Source organism: Papaver somniferum, chromosome 1, assembly GCF_003573695.1.
Source record: "Papaver somniferum cultivar HN1 chromosome 1, ASM357369v1, whole genome shotgun sequence".
Lineage (NCBI taxonomy): Eukaryota > Viridiplantae > Streptophyta > Magnoliopsida > Ranunculales > Papaveraceae > Papaver > Papaver somniferum.
The window spans coordinates 185,179,577-185,203,095 of NC_039358.1; the positions used below are offsets into that span (position 1 = coordinate 185,179,577).

At 38.2% G+C, this 23,519-nt stretch overlaps 2 protein-coding genes and 1 pseudogene across 2 annotated transcripts; 1 reads left to right on the plus strand and 2 right to left on the minus strand.

Moving 5' to 3' along the window:
• Nucleotides 1–359: 359 nt before the first annotated feature.
• On the plus strand, nucleotides 360–10,461 carry LOC113355643 (annotated as a pseudogene).
• Nucleotides 10,462–12,017: 1,556 nt separating this feature from the next.
• LOC113355653 (uncharacterized mitochondrial protein AtMg00810-like) lies at nucleotides 12,018–13,169 on the minus strand. Its single transcript, XM_026598570.1, has one exon. The coding sequence runs from the start codon at nucleotides 13,167–13,169 to the stop codon at nucleotides 12,018–12,020; it is 1,152 nt and encodes a 383-aa protein (XP_026454355.1).
• Nucleotides 13,170–13,340: 171 nt separating this feature from the next.
• Nucleotides 13,341–14,893, minus strand: LOC113355660. The gene is made up of 5 exons (XM_026598574.1): nucleotides 14,687–14,893; nucleotides 14,383–14,542; nucleotides 14,171–14,266; nucleotides 13,749–13,910; nucleotides 13,341–13,684 (listed from the first exon to the last, which is right to left on the minus strand). Exons 1-5 carry the CDS (start codon nucleotides 14,891–14,893, stop codon nucleotides 13,341–13,343), a joined length of 969 nt encoding a protein of 322 aa, XP_026454359.1.
• Nucleotides 14,894–23,519: the final 8,626 nt, after the last annotated feature.

The following is a 23,519-nucleotide window of genomic DNA, read 5'->3' on the forward strand; positions in this document are numbered from 1 at the left end:
ATCATGTCACAATGGTGACTTTAGTTTGCTTCCAACTATACCACACATTAGCATCACCCTTCATACTAGAAGCAACAATAGTGATTTTAAGAGCATCATATGCTTGGTGGAAACTGAAATACTTATCAGCAGTAAAGATCCATCCATCAGGATCATCTCTATCAAAGGTAGGAAATTTAAGATTGATGGAAGTTGGTATTGCAGCCGGTGGAGGTGGGGGTGGAGGAGGAGGTGGAGGAGTATCATTGCTACCACCATTGGTATTGGCCAGCTGAGGCAGATATTCAGCAAAAACAGCACGAAGCGAAGCGGTTACTTGAGTGTTGATAGATGTTGTAGCTTGTGTGAGAGCTTTAGTCATGCTAGCGGTTATTGCATCTGCTAAAGTTTTGTTGGTTGTTGTTGCTTCCTGTTGACGAGAAACTCTTTCTTCTTCCCGTTGTTGTTTTTTATCAACAGCTTTGGTCTTGTTCCTCTCGTCTTCCTCAAGTTTTTGTTTAGCTAACCCTGTAACTAGGTTATCAAGTTTTTAGACAGCTCAGTAGTGCCATCGTTCACGGATTTTATATTATCTGTATAGTCGTGACCCATTGTAGTGTAGAAAAAAAAAATTGGGTGAAAATTTAGGTATGATCTAAACCTGCTCTGATCCAGGTGTTAGGGTTCTAAACATTTAAACTGGATATAAGCTGCGAAGAACTAAGAAAAACAAGGATAAAACCCTTTTTCCTGGGATTAGAAGTCTCTTCCTTTGGTAACGAATTGAATAAACTTCTTATAATTGATAATTGATAAGTTACAAGCTTAGGGTCGAGCTATATATAGCTGAATAAACTTGATAAGCAAGCAAACTAACTAAAGAAATCTGTTAAACTAAGAAACAGAATGCTAACTGCGTAAGGAAAAACAAATACCAACAAATAAGCTAAGTGTGATAGAGGAAATAGGGGTTGGCACCGCAACGCAATCGATTTTCTTAACGAATTCTCAAGATTGAGGAATGGGTATTAATTCAGTTTTACTTTGATCCTGCAGAGTGCTACTTTGCTTTGAAAGTATGGAATGCACAAAAAGCTGGAGCAGCAGCAGTTTTAGTAGCTGACAACATAGACGAACCATTGATAACAATGAATTCTCCAAAGGAGAGTAGAGATTCTGAAGGGTATATAGATAAGATTAAAATACCACCGGCTTTGATTGATCGCTCTTTTAGTGAGACATTGAAGAAAGCCTTATTGAAAGGAGAAGACATTATGATAAAATTGGACTGGACAGAATCTATGCCACATCCGGACGAGAGAGTCGAGTATGAGTTGTGGACAAATAGCAATGGTGAGTGTGGAGTCCGCTGCGACGAACATATGAATTTCGTCAAGAATTTTAAAGGTCATGCTCAGATTCTTGAGAAGGGTGGTTTTACTCAATTTACACCTCACTATATAACGTGATATTGTCCTGAGGCTTTTATCCTAAGCAAACAATGCAAGTCTCAGTGTATAAATCATGGGAGGTACTGTGCACCCGATCCAGAACAGGATTTTGGACAAGGGTATGAAGGCAAAGATGTAGTTGTTGAGAACCTGAGGCAACTTTGTGTCCACAGAGTCGCCAATGAAAGTAATCGTTCTTGGGTATGGTGGGATTACGTGACAGATTTCCACATTAGGTGTTCGATGAAGGAGAAAAGGTATAGTAAAGAATGCGCCGAGGATGTTATGAGCTCACTTGGTACGTGTAACTGGTAAAAGTAACATTTATGTTTTTCAATTTGGTCCTACATAATGTTCTTTGTGTGTGATCCATTAGTGTTTCCAATCGAGAAGATTCAGAAGTGTTGAGATTATTAGTCCCACATTTTCTGGGCAATCTAAGATCCTGCGATTTATAATCCTTAGGGCCTCTCCACTCAGAGCCAATTGGTTTTGAGTTGGATGCCCGTATTCAACTCAAAACCAATTGGCTACACGTGAGGGGGCCTGTTGAGATTATTAGTCCCACATTGTCCATGTATTAGTCTCAACAACAATCGTCTCCATGTCGCTGCTAAAGCTAAAATTTTGGCACCTCAACCAAATCAAGTTTCACAACCAGTTCTGGTTGTTCCGTCTCTCTCGGTGTCCCAGTATGTTAGTCTTCTAACTCTTCTAAACCCTCCTACAGAGGATACTCCTATGGAACCTCGAGTGAACCTAACTGGTAAGATACTTAACACTTCCTTTATTTCTCCTTGGTTTATTGACAGTTGTGCAACACACCAAATCTGTAATTCCTTATCATACTTTACTTCTTATTCTCCTGTCAACACTTTGATTGAAATGCAATTGCCTGATGGCTCTCTTGCTGCTGTTAAGCATATCGGTGAAGTTGTTTTCTCACCCACTCTTAAACTCTCAAATGTGCATCATATCCCACATTTTAAGTTTAATTTGCTCTCTGTAAGTAAACTCACGCGATCCCTCAATTGTGATGCTCTCTTAACTCCAGATCATTGCATCTTTCAGGACCCACTCATAAATCAAGTGATTGGTCAGGGTAATCATGTTTATGGACTTTACCAACTTCAAGTTTCGGTTGGACCAACAACATCACACAAATCTCTTTTTAATAATAAAATGCCATTAGATGTTTGGCATTGTCGTCTTGGCCATCCAAGTATTGATCGTTTTAAATTTTTATGTCGCTCTATTGATTGTATTAGTTCCAATTTTTCTAGTACTTGTGATGTATGCCCTTTGGCAAAACAAACGAAATTACCTTTCAATAGAAATCGCATTTCATATAAACGTTGTTTTGAACTTATTCATTGCGATATACGGGGTCCCTTTGTGACACCATCACTCACCGGTGCAAAGTATTTTCTCACCATAGTCGATGACTTTTCTCGTTGTACATGGGTTTACCTTATGCACACAAAGGATGAGACTTTTAAATTCATTAATTACTTCTCCAGTTTTGTTATTACTCAGTATTCTAAGAAAATCGGTCATATATCTACCGGTACCTCAATTCCTTTTCTCCCTTCATTACAAAGAATCCAGTCTGACAATGGCTTGGAATTTCTCTCCCGTGAATTTCAAACGTGGTTTAAGGAAAATTGCATTCATCATCAACGCAGTTGCGTTTACACTCCTCAACAAGATGGTGTTGTCGAACGCAAACACCGACACTTACTTAATGTAGCCAGAGCTCTGCGTTTTCAGTCACAATTACCCATCACTTATTGGGGTGAATGTGTATTAACAGCTTGTTATCTTATAAAAAAAATGCCTACTCCTCTATTGGCACATAAAACTCCGCATGAAGTTCTTCTTGGTAGTGCTCCTAGCTATCTCCATCTTCGTGTCTTTGGATGTTTGTGTTATGCTCGGAACACAAATATTAAATCCAAATTCGATCCACAAGCGAAGCCGGGTGTGTTTTTGGGTTACCCTTACAATCACAAAGGGTATATAATTTTAGATATCGAAACAAAGACCACTTTTGTATCCCGTGATGTTATCTTCCACGAACACTTATTCCCTTTTAAGGATGTTAAATTTTCAAATTCAAATGATCTCCCTCCAACTGAATTGCAAAGTGCTGACGTTTTCTATGAGGAGTTAACTTTGCCTCCGCCATACTCAAATCCCACTCAAACGTCCGGTACCACTGCCTCCTTCCCAATCACTACATCTCTAGAATCTATTTCCTCTCCAGCAACAGATTCTGTTGTCACTCCTTCTCGTAATATTTTTCCTGTATCATCATCTCCAATACAGTCATTATCTACCAATCCATCTTTGGAGTTAATTTCATCCAGTCCTACTCCAGGTACTGATAATACACCATTAGCATCTGCCCCATCTCCTATGGCTGACACATCATTATCCTCTCCTTCTGGTCCATCATATAGTCCGAGTTCTTTTACTCGCACAATATCTTCACCTCCTCCTACTACTGAGGTTGTTCTTTCAGATTCGCATATAGTCGTACTACCTAATATAGAACCATCTGTACGACGATCAACTCGAGAATGTCATCGTCCTTCACACTTAAAAGATTTTATTTTCTCAGCACAACAGTGCACTTCTACTTCTCTGTATCCCCTCACTAACTATTTATCATTTTCTCAATTTGCTCCACAACATCGTGCCTTCCTGTCATCTGTTATCACCAATGATCAACCGCGCACATTTACAGAAGCCATTAAAAATCCAGACTGACGTGATGCTATTGTCAAAGAACATACTTCTCTAAATGACAATGATACTTTCACTATCACTACTCTTCCACCAGGAAGAACAACCATTGGTTGTAAATGGGTGTTTAAAATCAAGTATCGACCGGATGGTACGATTGAGCGTCGTAAGGCACGTCTTGTTGCTAAAGGGTACACGCAACAGGAAGGAATTGATTATCATGACACTTTTGCTCCTGTTGCAAAACTAGTTTACGTTCGTGTCTTACTCTCCATTGCTGCTGTTTATAATTGGCCTCTCCATCAACTAGATGTCAATAATTCCTTTTTACAAGGCGATCTTCATGAAGATATTTACATGAAACTCCCTCCGGGTTTTCAGAAAAAGGGAGATAATCGTGTTTACAAACTCAACAAATCCTTATATGGGATCAAGCAAGCCTCTCGTCAATGGTTTGCTAAATTTTCTGCATCCTTACTTGATGAAGGTTTTGTTCAATCTCGTGCTGACTATTCTCTTTTTATTTTTCATTCAGGTAAGATATCCATTTATGTTTTAGTTTATGTCGACGACATTATTATTACAGGTAATAGTGACACGGATATTCAAGAATTAAAACACAAACTTGAATCTAAGTTTTCTCTCAAAAATCTTGGTTGTTTGCAATATTTCCTGGGAATTGAAGTTTCTCGCTCTCCCAAAGGTATTTTTCTCTGCCAACGAAAATATATCCTTGACATTGTTCAGGATTCTGGTCTTTTAGGTGCTAAGGTTTCGCCTTCTCCTATGGAACAACACCTTAAGATACTTCCAACTTCCGGTGATCCTCTACCTGATCCTAGTGTTTATCGTCGCCTAATTGGTCGACTGCTTTATCTTCAGGTGACTCGTCCTGATATCACCTACTCATTTAATTGTCTGAGTCAGTTTATGCAGCAACCATGCTCAGGTCACTTGGATGCTGCACATCGTGTAGTTCGATATCTTAAAGGAACTGTCAGTCATGGTATTTTTCTTTCTGCGAATAGCTCATTGTCTCTTGCTGGTTATACCGATTCTGATTGGGAAGGATGTCCAACAACTCCACGATCCACAACAGGGTATTTCACAATGCTAGGCAAACAGTCCTATTTCTTGGAAATCTAAGAAACAACCAACGATTTCATTATCTTCCGCTGAGGCAGAATACCGTGCCCTAGCAAGGTTAACTTCTGAACTTCAATGGTTGCATTATTTGTTTACTGATCTTCGTGTTCCTATTCTGAAGCCTATTCCAGTCTATTGTGATAATCAGGCTGCTATCAACATCTCTGAAAATCCAGTTTTTCACGAACGAACTAAACATATCGAAATTGATTGTTATTTTGTTCGAGAAAAATTGCTCTCTGGTCTCATAAAACCAACTCATATTCCATCTGCAGCTCAATTAGCTGATCTCTTCACCAATCCACTTGGAGTGGACCAGTTTAGACGTCTTGTCAGCAAGTTGGGCGTTCGGCCTCATGATCCTCCCGCTCCAACTTGAGGGGGGGGGGGGGGGGGCATTGGACGTGTATATGTAAGTCACCACCATCCATCAGTCTTGCCACAGTTGAACAGTCAGCAGTCACCACCAGGCGCAAGTCTTTAGCTTAGGTCCGAGTCTTATGTACTCATTCTTGTTGTAATTTGTTGTAACTAGCTGTAACTATCCAGTATTCACGCTATTATTGTTTAGCTTAGGTTTTGAATCTTTCGTCAATTCTCAGTACTTTGTATTCATATAAATACACAATGAAATATAATCAGTCTCAACAATTGTGAGATTAATCCATATTATTCTTGTAAATCTAACATGGTATCAGAGCAGGCTATTTGCGACGAGTCATTTGACGGTGCCTTTACTCCGCGTCACCCGATTTATTGTCCACATGTTAGACCCAACGAGGCTACACGTGAGGGGACGTGTTGAGATTATTAGTCCCACATTGTCAGGGCAATCTAAGATCCTGCGATTTATAATCCTTAGGGCCTCTCCACTCATAGCCAATTAGTTTTGAGTTGGATGCCCGTATTCTAACAAGAAGTGCATGGGTGACCCTGAGGTGGATGTAGATAATCCAGTCTTAAAGATTGAGCAAGATCTGCAGGTTTGCTTTATAACTTAGCTTGCTTCGTAATTTATACTCCAAACAGGTATCATTTGTTGTTTGGTCTGGTTAGATGATGCCAACCACCGCTCAATATGTGGTTGAAGTGTGTTCTCTCACTCATAAAAGTTATTCAAATACCTAAATCTTCACATTTGGTTCTTAAATCAATGAAGAGACCGTATGAGTGCATTAACATAGGACACTATCAGATCTCTACAGATCAGAGGTGTTCAGTTGTGGAGATAATTCTGGTTGTCAACACTCTGGATATGCCAACTCATTAGCTTACTGTGTTTTTGCTTATGTTATTTGTTTGTTACGTGTAGATTGGTAGAGGATCTCGGGGTGATGTTACAATCTTGCCAACACTAGTTATTAACAATGCACAATATCGAGGTTTGTCATGCAATTGTATAACTACTTCTCCTGTTTGGAATACTGTTCATTGTCGCACAAAATTGCTGCAGCTCTCATTTAGTTACTGCTTTTTTTTTCTGCATCAAAAATTAATGAGCTTATAGAAATTTTTTATCTGCTAGCAACATACAGTTGAACTGGTTACTGCTACCAAATGTTCAATCAAAATGATTATCATAAATAACATAGATAGTTTTACTATCTTCTTTTCTTCACATACCATCACAATTTCTGGTTATTGTCTTATAACTTCACATAGTTTTCCTCTTTTCTTAAAATCTATGTTAGGTGGTAAATCAGAAGCATGGATCCCGTATATCTATCTTAAAATAAGTTCAGACTTAAGCCGTTCTGTCAAAAAGATTAGAGTTTTTCACTGCCAACATCCAGATCACCTTTCAATTTACTTCTCTAGCTAGCAACATCTTTTAACCTTGATTAAGTATACTCCACTATGTATAGTTTCCTAGTCATAGTTTTCCATGTTCCAGGCCAGGGTTAGGTTCTGTAGTTTGTTACTTTACTCTGATCCTTTATCAATTTAATTTTCATTAAAGAAAACATGTACACAACTACTAACAACTCCTTTATTTGCATTCCCTAAAGGAAAATTAGAGAGAACTTCAGTGCTGAAGGCTGTATGTGCAGGATTTAAGGAAACAAGTGATCTTCCAATATGCCTGAGTGGAGGTTGTTATCCACTTTCTTCTACCTTATAACCTACTAGAAAAAATGTAAGCTTGGACTTGGATTCATTTTATCCCTTGATGTTACAGCTATTGAGACTAATGAGTGCCTTGAGAACAATGGTGGCTGTTGGCGAGACCCACGATCTAATGTAACCGCATGCAAGGTACTATTTAAGAAGTACTCCATGATTTAATTCACACGCACCTAAAGTTAAAGAGAGTGTGGTTTGTCTACTCTGTTACTTACTGCCATGATTTAAGGTGAAATAGCATACTAACTTGTCAGATAATCAACGATCTCGGGATCACTTGTTTCTTTCAGGACATGTTCAGGGGCAGAATCTGCCAGTGCCCAGTCGTGAATGGTGTTCAATATCGTGGAGATGGTTATCGATCTTGTGAAGGTACACACTCCTCTTATGTGGCTACGAACCAAGTTATCAACACATTTCTTATTTTATTTGCAAGCTTTTTTGAAAGAATACTACATCTTTACAGTGCCAGCACAAGTCAGACATAAGTAAATAACTACTATTATAAATAACCAGTTGCAATACAAACCATTAAACAGATGAAGAATTATAACCTAGACAATATGCATATATAGACAATCACCTAGACAAATATTTGTGTTTTCTTTTCCTTCATTGGCAGGTGTGGGGCCGGCGAGATGCACTATGAACAATGGAGGCTGCTGGTCTGAATCAAGAAATGGACTGACTGTTTCAGCTTGCGCGGTTCAGTCACATTATCCCTCCTTTTTTAGTCTTCCAATGGTTTTACGCTCTCATGACCGTTGATCTATTTTCATGCACCATCTATTTTTAATTCAGGGTTTTATTTTCTTCTTTGGTACACAAAATAGGAATTCCAGTTAACAGGCTGTCGTCGCCCAAGTGGATTCCGAGGAGATGGTCAGAAATGTGAAGGTACCCCGCCCCACAGTTCCATCTTGTTTTTTAGCTCTTGGAAACATCAATTACATTTAGAATTCTCGTAGTCTGGAAAACTATACCAAGAATTCTCATTGTGTTCATTAGATATTGATGAATGTAAGGAGAGTCGTGCTTGTCGGTGTGATGGATGCACTTGTAAAAATCCATGGGGTGGATATGACTGTAAGTGCAAAGGTGACTCTTTATACATATTGGAGCAAGATACTTGTATAGGTAAGTGATCAAAATATTTTCTACACTGAAAATCAAATGTAAAGTTTTGCACTCTTGTGTTATTTTGTGCCGCAAAACATAATGACCTATTCTACATGACCATTCCTTTGACATTTATTTGAAATATACACTTGAAAGCAAACATTATGACTATGCGCGAGCATGTCTTCCCAATGTGGAGACATTTTTAAGCGGTTTCTCCGATAAATTTACTAACAAATGAATGGTTAAAAAAGTTGAAATTCCAATTAAGTTATAGAATTTGCTGAGTTTTCATGTGTACTTATACTTCGATCCGCGGATCATCAGTAATGAACATTGCTTCTCACATGTAAGTGTTCTTTACTTGGAGAAAGCAAGCAGTGTAGAAGAAATAAGGAATGTAAAATACTTGAAAAACATGCACATTAAAAATTTATAAGGTCTTCCATGAAATCCTTTTAATGTGTTCTAGTGTATATATTGCATTCTCTTTGACCCATGTTCGTCTATCATACAGGAAGAGATTCGTCGAGATTTGGATGGTTCCTTACACTCTTGGTGGTGTCTGGAGTAGTCGGTGCAGGCATGGGGGGTTATATATTCTACAAATACAGGCTGAGGGTATGTGTACTAGTATCCATAGATTACAGAGACAATGATCCGACTTAATCGGTTTGCCCTTGTATAATTCTTTACTGTTGATAGAAAAGTAAGGGTGGAGCTCTGAAAGTGCTTTCGGTGCACTAACTAAAGCGATACTCGTAGACTTAGGTTGTTATATAATGACATGGCAGAGATGAATGAGCTATGCTAGCTCTTACGGAGCTCCTAGAAATCTCAAGTGTAGATAGTTCTAGGAGCTAACTGGCGCACATAAGGGAAAATGTATTCTTCTATTGGCATGACCAACTTATACATGTTAAAGTGTCTCTAGATGCTCTTAACATTAGATACTCCAGAGCCCTCCCTTTCTGGACACAAATTTAGACTAAGCACAATCTATACCTTTCTGTATGTTTTTCTTACTTTTCTTTTTGGATAACATGCACTAGAGTTTTCTAGTTAAGTACATGTACATTCCAACAACCAATGTCCTACTTCACTTGCAGTCATACATGGATTCAGAAATCATGGCTATAATGTCTCAGTACATGCCCCTTGACAATCAACAAAATGAGGTCCAACCGCTACAGCAAGCAGTTTCGACCGTATAAGTAGGTAGGTTCTTCGCATCCTTTTCCTCCCTTTTGGTGTTAGTTCTCTGTTTGGTTCAGTACACTTTTACTCCAAGGATGATCACATATTGAATAGGTGGTACTAATTAATCCGTATGTAACTATTTGGTCTTATATAAAGTCAATAAGCAGTGTAGGCCTCAAAATTTTAACTATTTCACACCTCTGTTAGCCCACAACATCAGGTTTGGATAGCACGACCATTGGTATCAATTCGGTACAGTAGTAATATTCTGCACTTATGACTCTTTTTATTCAAATATCAGATATCTAGTGTTTTCTTTCGGATGTATTTGAAGATTGAAGCAACGGTGCATAGTAAGACCTTATGAGGGAGAAATATTTGTGAAACTTTCTATGCGTGCGGTTTTAGTACGGACTGCTTTCTGGTGCAGAAAAGATAAATAGTTCAACTTGGCAGTATGATTAGCTTTTCGGTTTCAAGTATATCTTTCCAACACAATATCGTTAAAAGAAGGAAAAACTCCTGCCATTTTATATTCTTTGGTTGTGAAAACCGTTTTGTGCAGATGGACAATAAACTGATGTAGCATTTAGGTTTTCTGATTCTTTATTTCTATGTAGATGGAAATAAAAATGATGTAATTGTAGTCTTGAAGAATAATATAATTATGTTTTACAAATACCAAGCATTAGAAGAGCTCTCTAGCCGTGCATGTCTGATGTCCATGTCTCATCGTTATTGCAACTATTATGTCTCAACAATTATAATGTGACTGCAGCAGAATGGTGTGAGCCATAATTAGTCGTTCCCATGCCAGGGCTATGCATGCGTACTCTCTTGTTTTACCTAAATACATACCATATTGACTAACTTTTTACTTTTTTCGTCGGAACCATGCATGTGCAGCATGCATTTCCTGGTCGGAGCCATGTATGCATATTGTCAGTATATGCTACTATGTACGTCATTTCTGAAGGAGAATAAAAAAAGGTTTTTCGATCCAGGATTGATCCCAATCCGTGCTTGATTCGGTCCAAATGGCTGGCATATCCAGTCAATTTTGGTTGATATTGTTGCCTTGAATCCAAAGGCAAACACCCTAGGAAGTATTTTGATTGGACATGTTCCAACCAATTTTAGTGGCTGTTGTTGCCTCAGACAACTAGGCAAATTAATCGGACAATGTACAGGGGCTCACTTATTTAGGCAGCAAAATAATTGAACTTAGATTGATAATTAATCTGAAGAGACACTTCGATAATACTGTGCATCGCTTAGCGGATCGACACGTCTGCTTTACGACTTATGAAGATTACAGGTGTTTCTACACATGAGCTACTTCGTTACAAAATTAGGGAAACAGATCAACTGAAAATTGATCTTAGACATGAACATACAAAGACACCACTACCAAGTTATTCTACACCATGAGGTACCAGGGACTTGCAATTAGATGCTTTAAGTATACTAGTAATCTTAGCATTTTGTTCTTCTTCATCCATGGTGTCACAAATGATTTCACCTCTCGTCTCTGGCAAACAAACAGTGAACAACCCACAAACACAAATCACCAATCCAAACAATCCATATGATAAGAATCCATTATCATCAACTCCCCTTTCAGCTGCAATCAGAATCAGACTGAAAACACCACCAAAAACCAGAGCTTGTCTTACCATGGACAATGCTGAGTTCCTCACACAAGTTGGAAACAATTTCAATGTGTATATCAATAGTGATAAACATGAGCATAGAGGAGGACAACAACTGTGTATGAGATAAACTCTTTCTGTATATTGCTAGATGGGAAAAAACACCCTACTTATAAAAGAGTAAGGAAAATATACAAAGACATATGACCATGACTGATCGTACAACATCTAGATAACAAGAATACATACTCTATAATTGCATAGATATATACAAAGGCTGTCAAGATATTGTAATATCTTAACATCTCCCCTCAGACTCAAGGTGGTATACAACAACACATCTTGAGTCTGGAAACTAAGAATTGAGACGAGGAGCGGGATGAGACTAAGTGAAAAAATCAACAATTTGAAACTCAGACTTCACATAAGGAAGAGTAGTTGTGCCATGCTTGAAATGATACCTTGTGAAGTGACGGTCAATCTCGATATGCTTAGTTCTTTCGTGAAAAACATCATTGTGAGTGATATGTATAGCATCCCTGTTCGCACAAAACAGAGGTGTAGGTTTATGAAGATGAACTCCCATGTCACCAAGAAGCTACCGTAACCAAATGATTTCAGAAGTGGTATGAGTAAGAGCTTGATATTCTGCTTCAGCACTAGAACGAGAAACGATAGTTTGTTTCTTACTTCTCCAAGATATAAAAGAATCTCCCCAAAACACACAATATCCTGTAATTGATCGTCTATCAGTGACATCTCCTGTCCAGTCAGAATCTGAATAAGCTCTTAGAGTGAGATCAGACTTTGATGAAAACTGAAGACCTTGATATAAAGTCCCTTTTAAATGCCATAGAATTCGAAGAACAGCAGCAAAATGAGTAGAGCGAGGAGCAGACATAAATTGTCTTACTATATGTACTGCATGACTATTATCAGGCCTAGTAATAGTCAAGTAGTTGAGACTTCCTACCAGTTGTCGATACATTGTGGGATTGGATAATAGAGTTCCGTCTGTTGGACTATGTCTCACATTGACTTCAAGAGGAGTATCCACAATCTTAGTATCAGTGATGCCGGCTTGTTGAATAATTCCAGATGCATACTTAACCTGAGATACAAAGTATCCATTGTTGGGTTTGCGTACTTCAATGCCCGGAAAGTAACTCAAGAAACCAAGGTCTTTCATCTGAAAACAAGAACTGAGATATGTTTTGAGATTATCAATTCCTTCACAATCACTGCCAGTAATAACCATGTCATCTACATACAAAAGAAAAATTACTATCCCTTTGGCTGATGAACGAGTAAACATTGCAGGGTCGTAAAAACTTTGTGTAAAGCCATACTCAAGAATTGCACTGCTAAACTTCTCAAACCATGCACGAGGTGCTTTTTTAAGTCCATAAAGAGGTTTATGAAGTTTACACACCTGGTTTGGAGCATGAGGTAAACCAGGAGGAGGTTGCATATATACCTCTTCTTGTAATTCTCCATGAAGAAAAGCATCTTTGACGCCCATCCGATGAAGGTTCCATTGTCTAACAGCAGCAACAACAATAAGCGTACGAACAGTGACCATATGAGCAACATGAGAAAATGTCTCCTCATAGTCAATCCCATATTCCTGAGTATAACCTTGAGCAACCACACAAGACTTGTGCATGTCTATAGTGCCATCTGAGTTGGTTTTAACTTTGAAAACCCATCTACTGCCTACAACTGATTTTCCAGGTGGGAGATCTACCATGTCTCATGTACCAGCTTCTCTATGTGATGTCAATTCCTCTTTCATTGAATCTTGCCATTTAGGGATAGCTGCAGCTTCTCTGTAAGTTCTTGGTTCATAAAATGACATAATAGATGACAAGGAACAATGATAATCTGAGTACTTAGCTGGTGATATTCGATTTCTAGGTGGCTAAACATCACCCTCAGGATCTCTTGCTAGGTCTGCTCTGTTGGGTTGAGTCATAGAGTGGTCTTGATCATCAGTATTTGGTGGATCATCAACTAGAGGAGATGGGCTTTCAGGAGTACATATAGAGGAAGTGCTAGGATTGGATTCACTAGGAAATGGATCAGAGTGGGTGAAAGACTCAAAAGATGATGATTTTCTGCTTGGAAGTGACCAGAATGTGAGATGACGAGAGACACGAAGCTTTCTATTAACTGGATCATAACAACGATACCCTTTTTGTTCAATACCATAGGCAAGAAAGACAAACAAGACATTCTTTTGACCAAGTTTATGACGTTCATTTTCTGGAAGGAACAAAAAAACAAGTTGAACCAAAGACTCGAAGCTCGTAATAGTTTGGTTTCTTACCATAGAGGCGCTCATAAGGTGATATTCCTCCTATGACAACTGTTGGAACTCTATTGATAGTGTAAAATGCTGTAAGGACTGATTCTCCCCCAAAATTGGAAGGGACTAAACCAGAAATTAACTGGGTTCTAGTTGTCTCTATAATGTGACTGTGTTTACGTTCTGCAACTCCATTTTATTCTGGAGTTTCAGTACAGGACAGTTGGAGAATGGTGCCTTGGGTTTTAAGAAATTCTTTGAATGGATTGGAAATGTATTCCCCACCCTTATCAGCACGAAAGACTTTGATCACTTTACCAAACTGAGTTTTTATCATGATTGAGAATCAACATATAACTTAAGAAAATATGTTCTAGAGATGAATAGATATACCCATGTATAACACGAATAATCATCAATAAAACTGACATAATACAAATTACCTCCCTTTAACATAATTGGAGATTTACCCCAGACATCATAATGTATAAGAGAAAATGGTTCAGTTGAAATAGAAGTACTAAGATTAAAAGAAAGAGCTGGTTTTTTTTCCAGTTTACAAGAGATGCAATTTGGTTATTTATCTAACTGAGTATCTCCTAGTAAACCCTTATTGATCATATATGAAAGACGAGAAAAGGAAACATGACCTAACCTAGAGGGCAAGACATGAACTGAGATGTGGTGGTGTGAGATGGAGTAGTAGTTGAAGCAATAACATGACTTCGCATCTTTGAAGGAATGACTAGAGACTGGACTAGATATAATCGACCAACTTTACGACCTATCCCAACTAGCTTCCCTGTTTTGAGATCCTAGATAGCACAACCAATAGGAGAGAAAAAGATGTTAAATCCTTGATCACATAATTGTCCAATGGAAATAAGATTCATTGTGATTTTAGGAACAAGTAAAACACCTGGCACACATATGTTATTCGAGACTTTTATCACACCAACATGGCTTTCCGTAACAACTGATCCATCAATAGTATGTATCTTATGAGCTATAATAAGATGAATATTATCAAAGACTTTTGATTCATAAGTCATGTGATTTGATGCTCCAGAGTCTAGATACCAACCAGTTGAGAAAATATCTGATGGAGCTGAGAAAACAGATGTAGCAACAGAGTTGCTACCAATTGAAAGTGCATGTTTGATCATTTCCTATATCTCAGCAAGATTTGGCACCAGAGTTACTGAATCACAGTTTGTATTAGATGTTGGTTGTGCAATTTGAGTTGATACAGATGAAACTGGTGTAATATATGAAGCTGATGTGGCAGCGAATCTGGTTTTCCCACCAAATATTGTTTTCCACCATATGAATTCTGCCTCCTCATGCTTCTGGATGATGGAGATGTACAATTCCTTGTGGAGTGTCCTATTTCCTTACAGTAGTTGCATTGAGTTGTAGGTGTATCTTGCGGCACTGCAACTGGTGGAGAAGTACAATTTCTAGCTAAGTGACCAAACTTCTTGCAATTATTACGTTGAACTTAAGACAAGTCATGCTGTGTTGGATTATTTGTTGGATTACTTCTCTGGAAGTTGAAAGTTGGTCGGGAAGAAGACATCGCAAATACTCCTGAAGGCTCTGGCTTGATACGTTTCCGTGTTTCCTCAGCAATAAGCTCTGATAATGCAGACTCAACAGATGGAAGAGGTGAACGATGAAGAATAGCACCCCTAACTGACTCATACTCATCTTGTATTTCCATCAAAAGTTGCACCACTCTTGTTTCTTCTCTATACTTCTCCCACAATTGTAAATCAGTTGTCCATTTTGGTTCCATAAGAGCCAGTTGATTCCAGACTAAGGACATTTTAGAATGAAAATCAGAGATATAATGATCATGTGATTGTTTCATGGAACGAATATCTTGTTCAAGTTTACATCTTTGAACAAAGTTTATTCGTGTATACCTGCATACTGATTGAGGTGATTACAGTATTGCCGATCCAAGTTAAAATTTTGTGATTGTTGATCTCCCAGGTTTCATTGGAATCAACTGCTGGTTCATTTTCTTTGTCTTTGCTGGTGGTGCTGCTGGTTTTAGGACATTTCTCTGTACCATCAATGTATTTCCACATACTTTTTCCTTTGAGAAAACTGTTCATAAGAAAATACCAATGAGTATAATTTGTTCCATCTAATCTCACAGTGATATGTTGGAAATCTTCTCGAGACATGTTAACAGATTTGAAGAAGTAGTTTGATTTTCTGGTTTTAGGGTTTTAAGGAAAAAGACTGAGAACCACAGGGATTGAAAGATAACTTTCTCTGAATAAATAAGTCAAGAATTTTTTCAAATATTATGCAGTAGAAGAATGGATTCTCAGATCGTTGTTGGCTCTGATGCCATGATAAACATGAGCATAGAGGAAGACAACAACTGTGTATGAAATAAACTCTTTCTGTATAGCTAGATGGGCAAAAGCACCCTACTTATAAAAGAGTACAACTGATAAAAGAGGAAGGAAAATATACAAAGATATAAGACCATCACTGTTAGAGCATTTCTCGGTCAAACTCGCATGCGTTGCTATCTCAAGCATGTTTGTCAATATTAGTGATCAAAACTATAAATCTTGATTTCTATCCTACTATAGCTAAGGTCTCGGACTAGGATAGATAGTGTAATTGAGCTCAAGAACTCCATGGCATTCATCATATAAGAGAAGGACTACTCAAGGAACTGGTGGATCTTCACGACTAAAAGGTATGTGGAGACTTGAACTTATCTATCACTCAAAAGTCTATCTACTCTATCTCCTATTCTTGAGACAAAAGTCGTTTTTCTTTATAGACTTTGATTATACACATTTGATATTTGAGCCGAGTTTATCTCGCCTATCTATTTCTCGAAATATGTGTTGGTAAGTTTTTGCTTTAGCCAAGTTCATCTTTACCTAGTGACGAAAGTCATGTTATGTTTCAATCACTTTGAAAATTTCTCTGACGAAAAATGGTTTGTGAATAATAACTATATAACGTCATCTGAGAATGTTTCAATGGTTGAAATGAGAGTTTATATTATATAACCATTGTTGGATATAAGCATCATTGTGGAAACACATAAATGTATAAGTCCTTTTTCCTTGAACCGAAGTTTGCGAACTTTGTTGATCAAGAGAACCGGAATAGTGGCGTGAGCTAAGTACGAGAACTCAGTCCGTGAATCCAGTCCGCGAACTGGCATAAATTCTCGACCTGAGAAAATCTGCTGGAGTTTGTGAACTACTTCCGGGAACTTAAGTCCGCGAACCCAGTCCGCGAACTTGAGTTGGTTATATTTAAAGACGGTTGTTCTTGAACTCATGTTTATATAAACTAAGGAATTCTTTTGCAAACCGTGGCTATGAAGTTCATGAATTGATTCGAGTGAATCAAATCGTTTTTGCTTCGATTGTGTCTTGTGTAGTGATGGATTTCAAATAGTGATTGTAGTAATGGTGGTAAAACTGGGTCTTTTCAGACTTGTGAAGAAAACAATTTTTTTAGATTTAATTTAAAAAGGAAAATAAATAAAATAATTCAATTTTAGAGAAAATTACCAAGACTAGGATTCCACCATTGACCAAATAAATAGTAAACTCTAAATAGTTTTTAGGGATATTTAGACTTTAGGTCTCAGCTTTGTGACCAGCTTTGAATTTGGATCCTATCAAAAATTTTATTAGAGTTTGGTTCTCAGGACTCGAGTTGGCCGTCTTTACCGTCCATAAGAAAGTTAAACATTTGAAATTACAAATTCAGACTTAACTTTTAATTTATTACTAACTTCATCCTCTTATTCTTTAGAGATTTAAGATCCAAGTGGTTCAGAGTTCAGACTGAAAACTAGATACACCAATGGGTATTCGTTATCAACCCATCACCATTAATATGCGTCTCGAAAAATGATGAGGGTCGAGTACGGCTGCACCTTGGAAACTGTACAAACCAATCCCTTCCATCAAAATTTAACCAATTCCACAAACAGATTCAAACCCAAACCCTGTTTACAACTTCAATTAGAGATCTTTGTATTTGTCATCTTGAATTTAAAAAAAAATCCATGTTTCTCCTAATTATTTACGGATTCTAAAAACATGCCTAATCTACAGGATTCATCATCGATTTGATCGACAACAAGTTATTTTCTTTGGTTGATTTCATGGATTCAAACTGGCAAACTCGAGCCATCAGTTTCGTGTCTCACCCGACTGCAACAATCCCTCATGAACTTGCTCGACCAAGCTTTTATTCTTCGGGTCATATGAACGACGAAAACATGAATTATTGAGGGTATTAAAGTCTTAGAAGGTTAGAATATAGCATGCGCAAGAAACGTGCATCAATTTAACTCTCTTATGGATAGTCAAGACGGTCAACTCGAGTCCTGAGACCCAAACTCTAATTAAACTTTTGATAGGACCCAAACTCAAAGCTGGTCACAAAGTTGAGACCTAAAGTCTAAATATCCCTAGTTTTTATGCAATTCTATATTTAAAATCAATTCTAATATTTTCCTCAAATATGTTTTTGAAGTAATAATTGTATTCAAAAAGTATAAAAATCAAAAGTTATTAAAACCCAGCATGCTTCATCAAATTAATTCACAACTATTCAATAAAAACTAATATTTCAATTTCAATTCCATGCAAATAATCAAATAATAATATTACAAATATATAGTAAAATTAGAATTATACCAATTAATGTGGAACAATGGCTTCCTCCGTCGCCTTGGCTAATGGGTTTAGCTCCTCATCCCAAAAACACACTCACAAGATAAATTCATGGCTAAAATAGGTGTTTTTATTGATGAATATAAGATGAAACAGGAATTTGCAACGCTGTAATGGTGTTACAACGCCACTGTTACAAAGGGGAAAGGGCTGAAAATCAACGATATAACTCAAGTGCTGTAAAACAACGACACTGGGTTCCACTTTTAAGACTGTTGAAGAACGACTGTCTTAGCTAGTCTGTTCTTCGTCTTCTTCTTCCTCCTCGAGCAGCAGCAGCAGCAGCAGCACTGTAACTCTCTGTAACTCGATTCTCCCTTCTCTGCAGACCTCTAAACTCTCTCCTAATGGTTTCTAACCCTTCTATGATGAAAACACAGCTATTTATAGCTATCCAACTCCCTAGAAACTCGATCAAATCCGAGAATAATCCCATTATTCTTCTCGGGCAGTTTGGAGAAAAATCACTTTCCTGTTGATTCACGTGGTTCTGTTGGCTATTCTCTCATATCCAAACTATTATCTGACTTGAACAAGACTAGGTACATCTTTATCCAGCGTAAAACTCTCCCAAAATTCTTCACAAAATCTTTGAAAATAAACAGAAAGAATACGTATCCCTGTTGAACTTTGATTCACTTCTCCCGGACATTCTAGCCCAATATGTTCGACCTAAACGCACACACAAACCCTGTTTTGCTCTAGTAAGTCCAGCCCAATCGAATTCCACAATTGAATCTATTTAAAACTGCCCAAAGATTCTCACACAAAAATTGCTCCTCGATGCTGCCAGTTTCCCGCCAAAAATTGTATTTGAATTATGTAGATGACCTCCCCTTATCCATTTCGAGAGTCCCTTTAGTACATGCCCTGAAATGGGGTGCCCCTTATCCAACTTTTTAGCAATTCTTCTAGGGTGTTTTCCGCACTTTTTCGGGGTTCCTCCGGGGTATTTCTGGGGTGTCTCCAACATACTTCTGGGGTGCTTCTGGTAGTTCCTCTCGGGGTGTAAATACCACTTTTCGAGCCCATTTCGCCGCAAAAACTTATTTATCCAAAAACACCTACAAAAGCGCAAAATAACCAAATAAGTACAAAAATGAGCACTAACAATACATGTAAATGAGAACAAATAGACACATAAATGCGTCTATCAAATACCCCCAAACTTATTATTTGCTAGTCCCGAGCAAATCAAAACTACAAAATAAAATCCTAACTCACTGTCGCAGGAATCGTCGATTGCATTTAACGTATGCAATAAGCCTTTAAACCCCTAGGTGTCCCTACTGTCCGAGTTATAGTCTCGGGAGGGCTTACAAGAGATATACCCACAAAACCTGTACTCCAGACCTTAGCTATCTACGCAGAACCTTGGAAGGCACTAAAGAATCTCCTTGGTTGGCATACTTATTGACTACAGGAAGAAGTACCCTGATAAAAAATTCCAATTGTTGTACACGAGTTTGCACTCAAGCATACTAAAATTCATATAAAGTGACAGAGCTCTACTCAGATAGTTGCACTATGGACATCATATTCGGAGTCAAAACTAATCACATGGATAGATCAAGAAGATGGATATAGAAAAACATATATGGTTTGATGTTTACTAAGTGAACGGCGTTTCCCATATCTGTCTGAAGGCCTCCGCCAAAATGAACCTATCCTAATGGATTGAGATACTAGTCTGACTAATATCAACAAAACTGGCATATACAAGGGTACCAGTGGTCGATAACCTAACTCTAGGTCAACACAACTGGCATATACAAGGGTACCAGTGGTCGACTTTATTGAATTTATTCCTTTTGGTCAAATGGTATGGTCTCAATCTTCTTTTTTCTTTTCTTTTTTTTCATTTTTTTTTCATTTTTTTTTTTTGAACTTTTTTTTTTTATGGTATTTCAATCACTCTAATTCACCCTAGCATTGGTAACAACTTGAATCGTGAGCCCCACCAAATCACTTAGAAACATATTTAAAAAGAAAAATAAAAATAGAAGTGAAAAGGACTCAACGAGGTATGGTGAAACTATCATGTTATTTCTAACACCTGAGCTTTGTGCTTTTATGAATAGACTCTTCTAGATGTTTCCACCTAATCAGATTGGTTCCTCAACTCCTACAACCAACATGCTTCCATCCACTTAGATTAGTTAGTGAAATCCTCAATACACATAAATTTCTAAGCTCTGGAGTTTATTTATTGCAAAAAGGTGACAAAAAGTGTTTCTTCCCCACCCCCAAACTTAAATCTAACATTGTCCTCAATGTTCTAAAGATGAAATTAAAAGCATGAACAAGGAGAAACTATTACCACTGGACGGAAAGAAATAAGGAAGGATTTACCGTATCACATGAAGCGGGAGCCTCCCAGTAAATGCTAAATTTATAGTCATTATCTAGACATCAAATACCTCTAAAAGAATTGTCACCTTCCAAAGTCGTATACCAATAGTCGAAACAATTGTGGGTCCATAAGACCAAATAGAACTGCCACGAATAGGAGACAAATGCTCAAGATCAGAAAAATGAGCAGATAGAGCACAACCTGATCTAAAGTTTCTCGCAAGACAACTGGATTTATCTGAGGTGCCACTTGGGCTTCATATGAGTGTCTCGGCAAACAGATTCATCCGAAAAACGGGTCTCTAACATATGGATTTTCTCCTGGACAGTATCAGGAGGATCGGGTTGTGGAGTCTGAATAGACTCAGGAATACCTCACTAGGCTTGAGTCCCAAGTTAGGGACTTCCAATGGGGATAATTGACGATCACAAGAATCATTACTACCCCAAACTTAGGGTTTTCACTACTCTCAGACGAACCTTTATTATTGCTTGATTTCCGGATCTTCCCAGTCCTTAAAATGCTCAAGAGATTCTTCTAGTTCTCTACCCCCAAACTTAGAATTTTGGGTGCCTCTACATAGACTAGTCACAATGTTCCTAATTTCTAGACCATCGGGTTCTTGAAAAAGGTCAATTGCTTTCTCTAAGTTATAATCAGGTGGTTCATCCTCACTTGCTTCATAGCTACTATGGTCCACTCTAAAACTTCCTTATTTTCTTGAAGCACGGTCTCTGGCCTATTCTCCTGATCACTATCCAAATCGGATTACAATCACAGGAAAAGACTCGGGTGGGCCTAAAAATGTATAATTAGGCTCCAACTCAGGAGGCTCTTTTAAACAAGGTATTAAGGTAGACTCGGAAGCTAGTAATGGTTCAAACCTATATTTCCATATATCAATATCTAACAGGAATGGAATCCAACAGAGCATTTACTTGTTCAATGTTACTACCATCGTCGAAATCCAGGCTAAAATGGGATAGACAACTCTCTAAGGATCTTTCGATACGATGTTTGGTAATGACTCCTGAACTAAGGTTCCTATCATGTTCCTCTTCTACGCTCGATTCATCTAGCTCGAGTAGCTTACTAATTTAAAAATTTCAGCTCAATAGTCATATTACCAAAAGAAATTCATTACCATTTCGACAGTTATGATCGCATTGATGTAGCTAAAAACGGGCGACCTAAAATCACTGGTATTTGGTTCTCTGGGTCGGGACAGGTTGGGTATCTAGGATAACAAATCCACTGGATAATAAACTTGTCGACCTCTATGAGAACATCCTCGATCACACCACGAGGATTTTAACGGACCTATCAGCTAACTGAAGTGTCATCTGGGTAGGTTTCATCTCACCAAGTCCTAGCTTAAGGTACACATGGTATGGCATAAGTTCACACTGGCTCCTAAGTCAAGCAACGCTTTCTCAACACGGTATTACCTATTGTACAAGAAATGGTAGGGGACCCTGGGTCTTTATACTTAGGAGTAGTGGTATTCTGAATAATAGAACTCACATGACTAGCTATGAAGGCTTTCTTCTGGACACTGAGCTTACGCTTTCGCGTACACAAGTCCTTAAGGAACTTGGCATAAGAGGGAATCTGCCTAATTGCATCTAATAATGGAAGGTTGATATTAACCTGCTTAAAAACCTCCAATATATCATTAAAGTTGGACTCCCTCTTAGTCGGAACTAGCAGCTGGGGAAACGGGGCTCTGGGAACAAAGCCGGGCTCAACAGGACCCTCATTGGTCTCTTTGGAGACTCTATCAGTCTCTCATTTCTGGCTCAGCAGGGTGAACTACAGCATGTTCACTATCAGGCATGGCAACCTTGTTGTCAACTTCTTTCCACTCCTAGGGTTGTGACAGCATTCACATGATTGTACGATTTCTCTCCTTTGGGTTAGGATCAGTATGACTAGGGAACCTTCCATCTTCTCTCTCACTTATAAACTTAGCTATTTGTCCTACTTGAAGTTCTAACTTGGCAAGACTCTGGGAAGTATTCTTCAATTCTGCCTAGTTTCTTGTTGAAAGCTCATGTGGTTCTTTGATAGCATGTCATGGTTACTTACTAACATAGTGATAGCTTCCTCTAAGGTAGAGATCTTTTTCTCGAAGTGTTCTGAAACTGGGTTTGACCTGAAGAGTTCTTAAAACCAAAACCTGGGGGAGGCTGAGAATTGCTAGACTGGCCTTGACTCTGGCCCTTAGACCAAGAGAAATTAGGATGGTTTCTCCAACCAGGGTTGTAGGTTTCTGAGTATGGGTCAAACTTCTGACGGTTCTCAAACCTAGCGTTGTTATAGACAGCATGGGCTTGTTCTTCACTAACCTGACCTTCCCAAAATGAATTATCGGGCTCTATTCCACAACTAGAGACTTGAGAGGCTCTATTAGGTTCAACAAGGGACCTATTTTTAGTCTGACCCATTTCCAAAGCTTCTAACCTTCTGGACAAGCAGCAAACTTAGCATCTGACGCAAAACTCGTATCTACCATATTGGTGCTACTTCTATTGACCAAGAGTCTTTTAGGGGGTTCAACACAAGATTCCCACTGTTGGGATTTTTCAGCGATAGCTCCTAAGAAGGTAAAAGCATCATCAGCATTTTTACTAGTGAACTCACCAGCGCACATAGACTCAACCATGGCTTTGGTCGAATAGTCTAAACCATCATAAATAATCT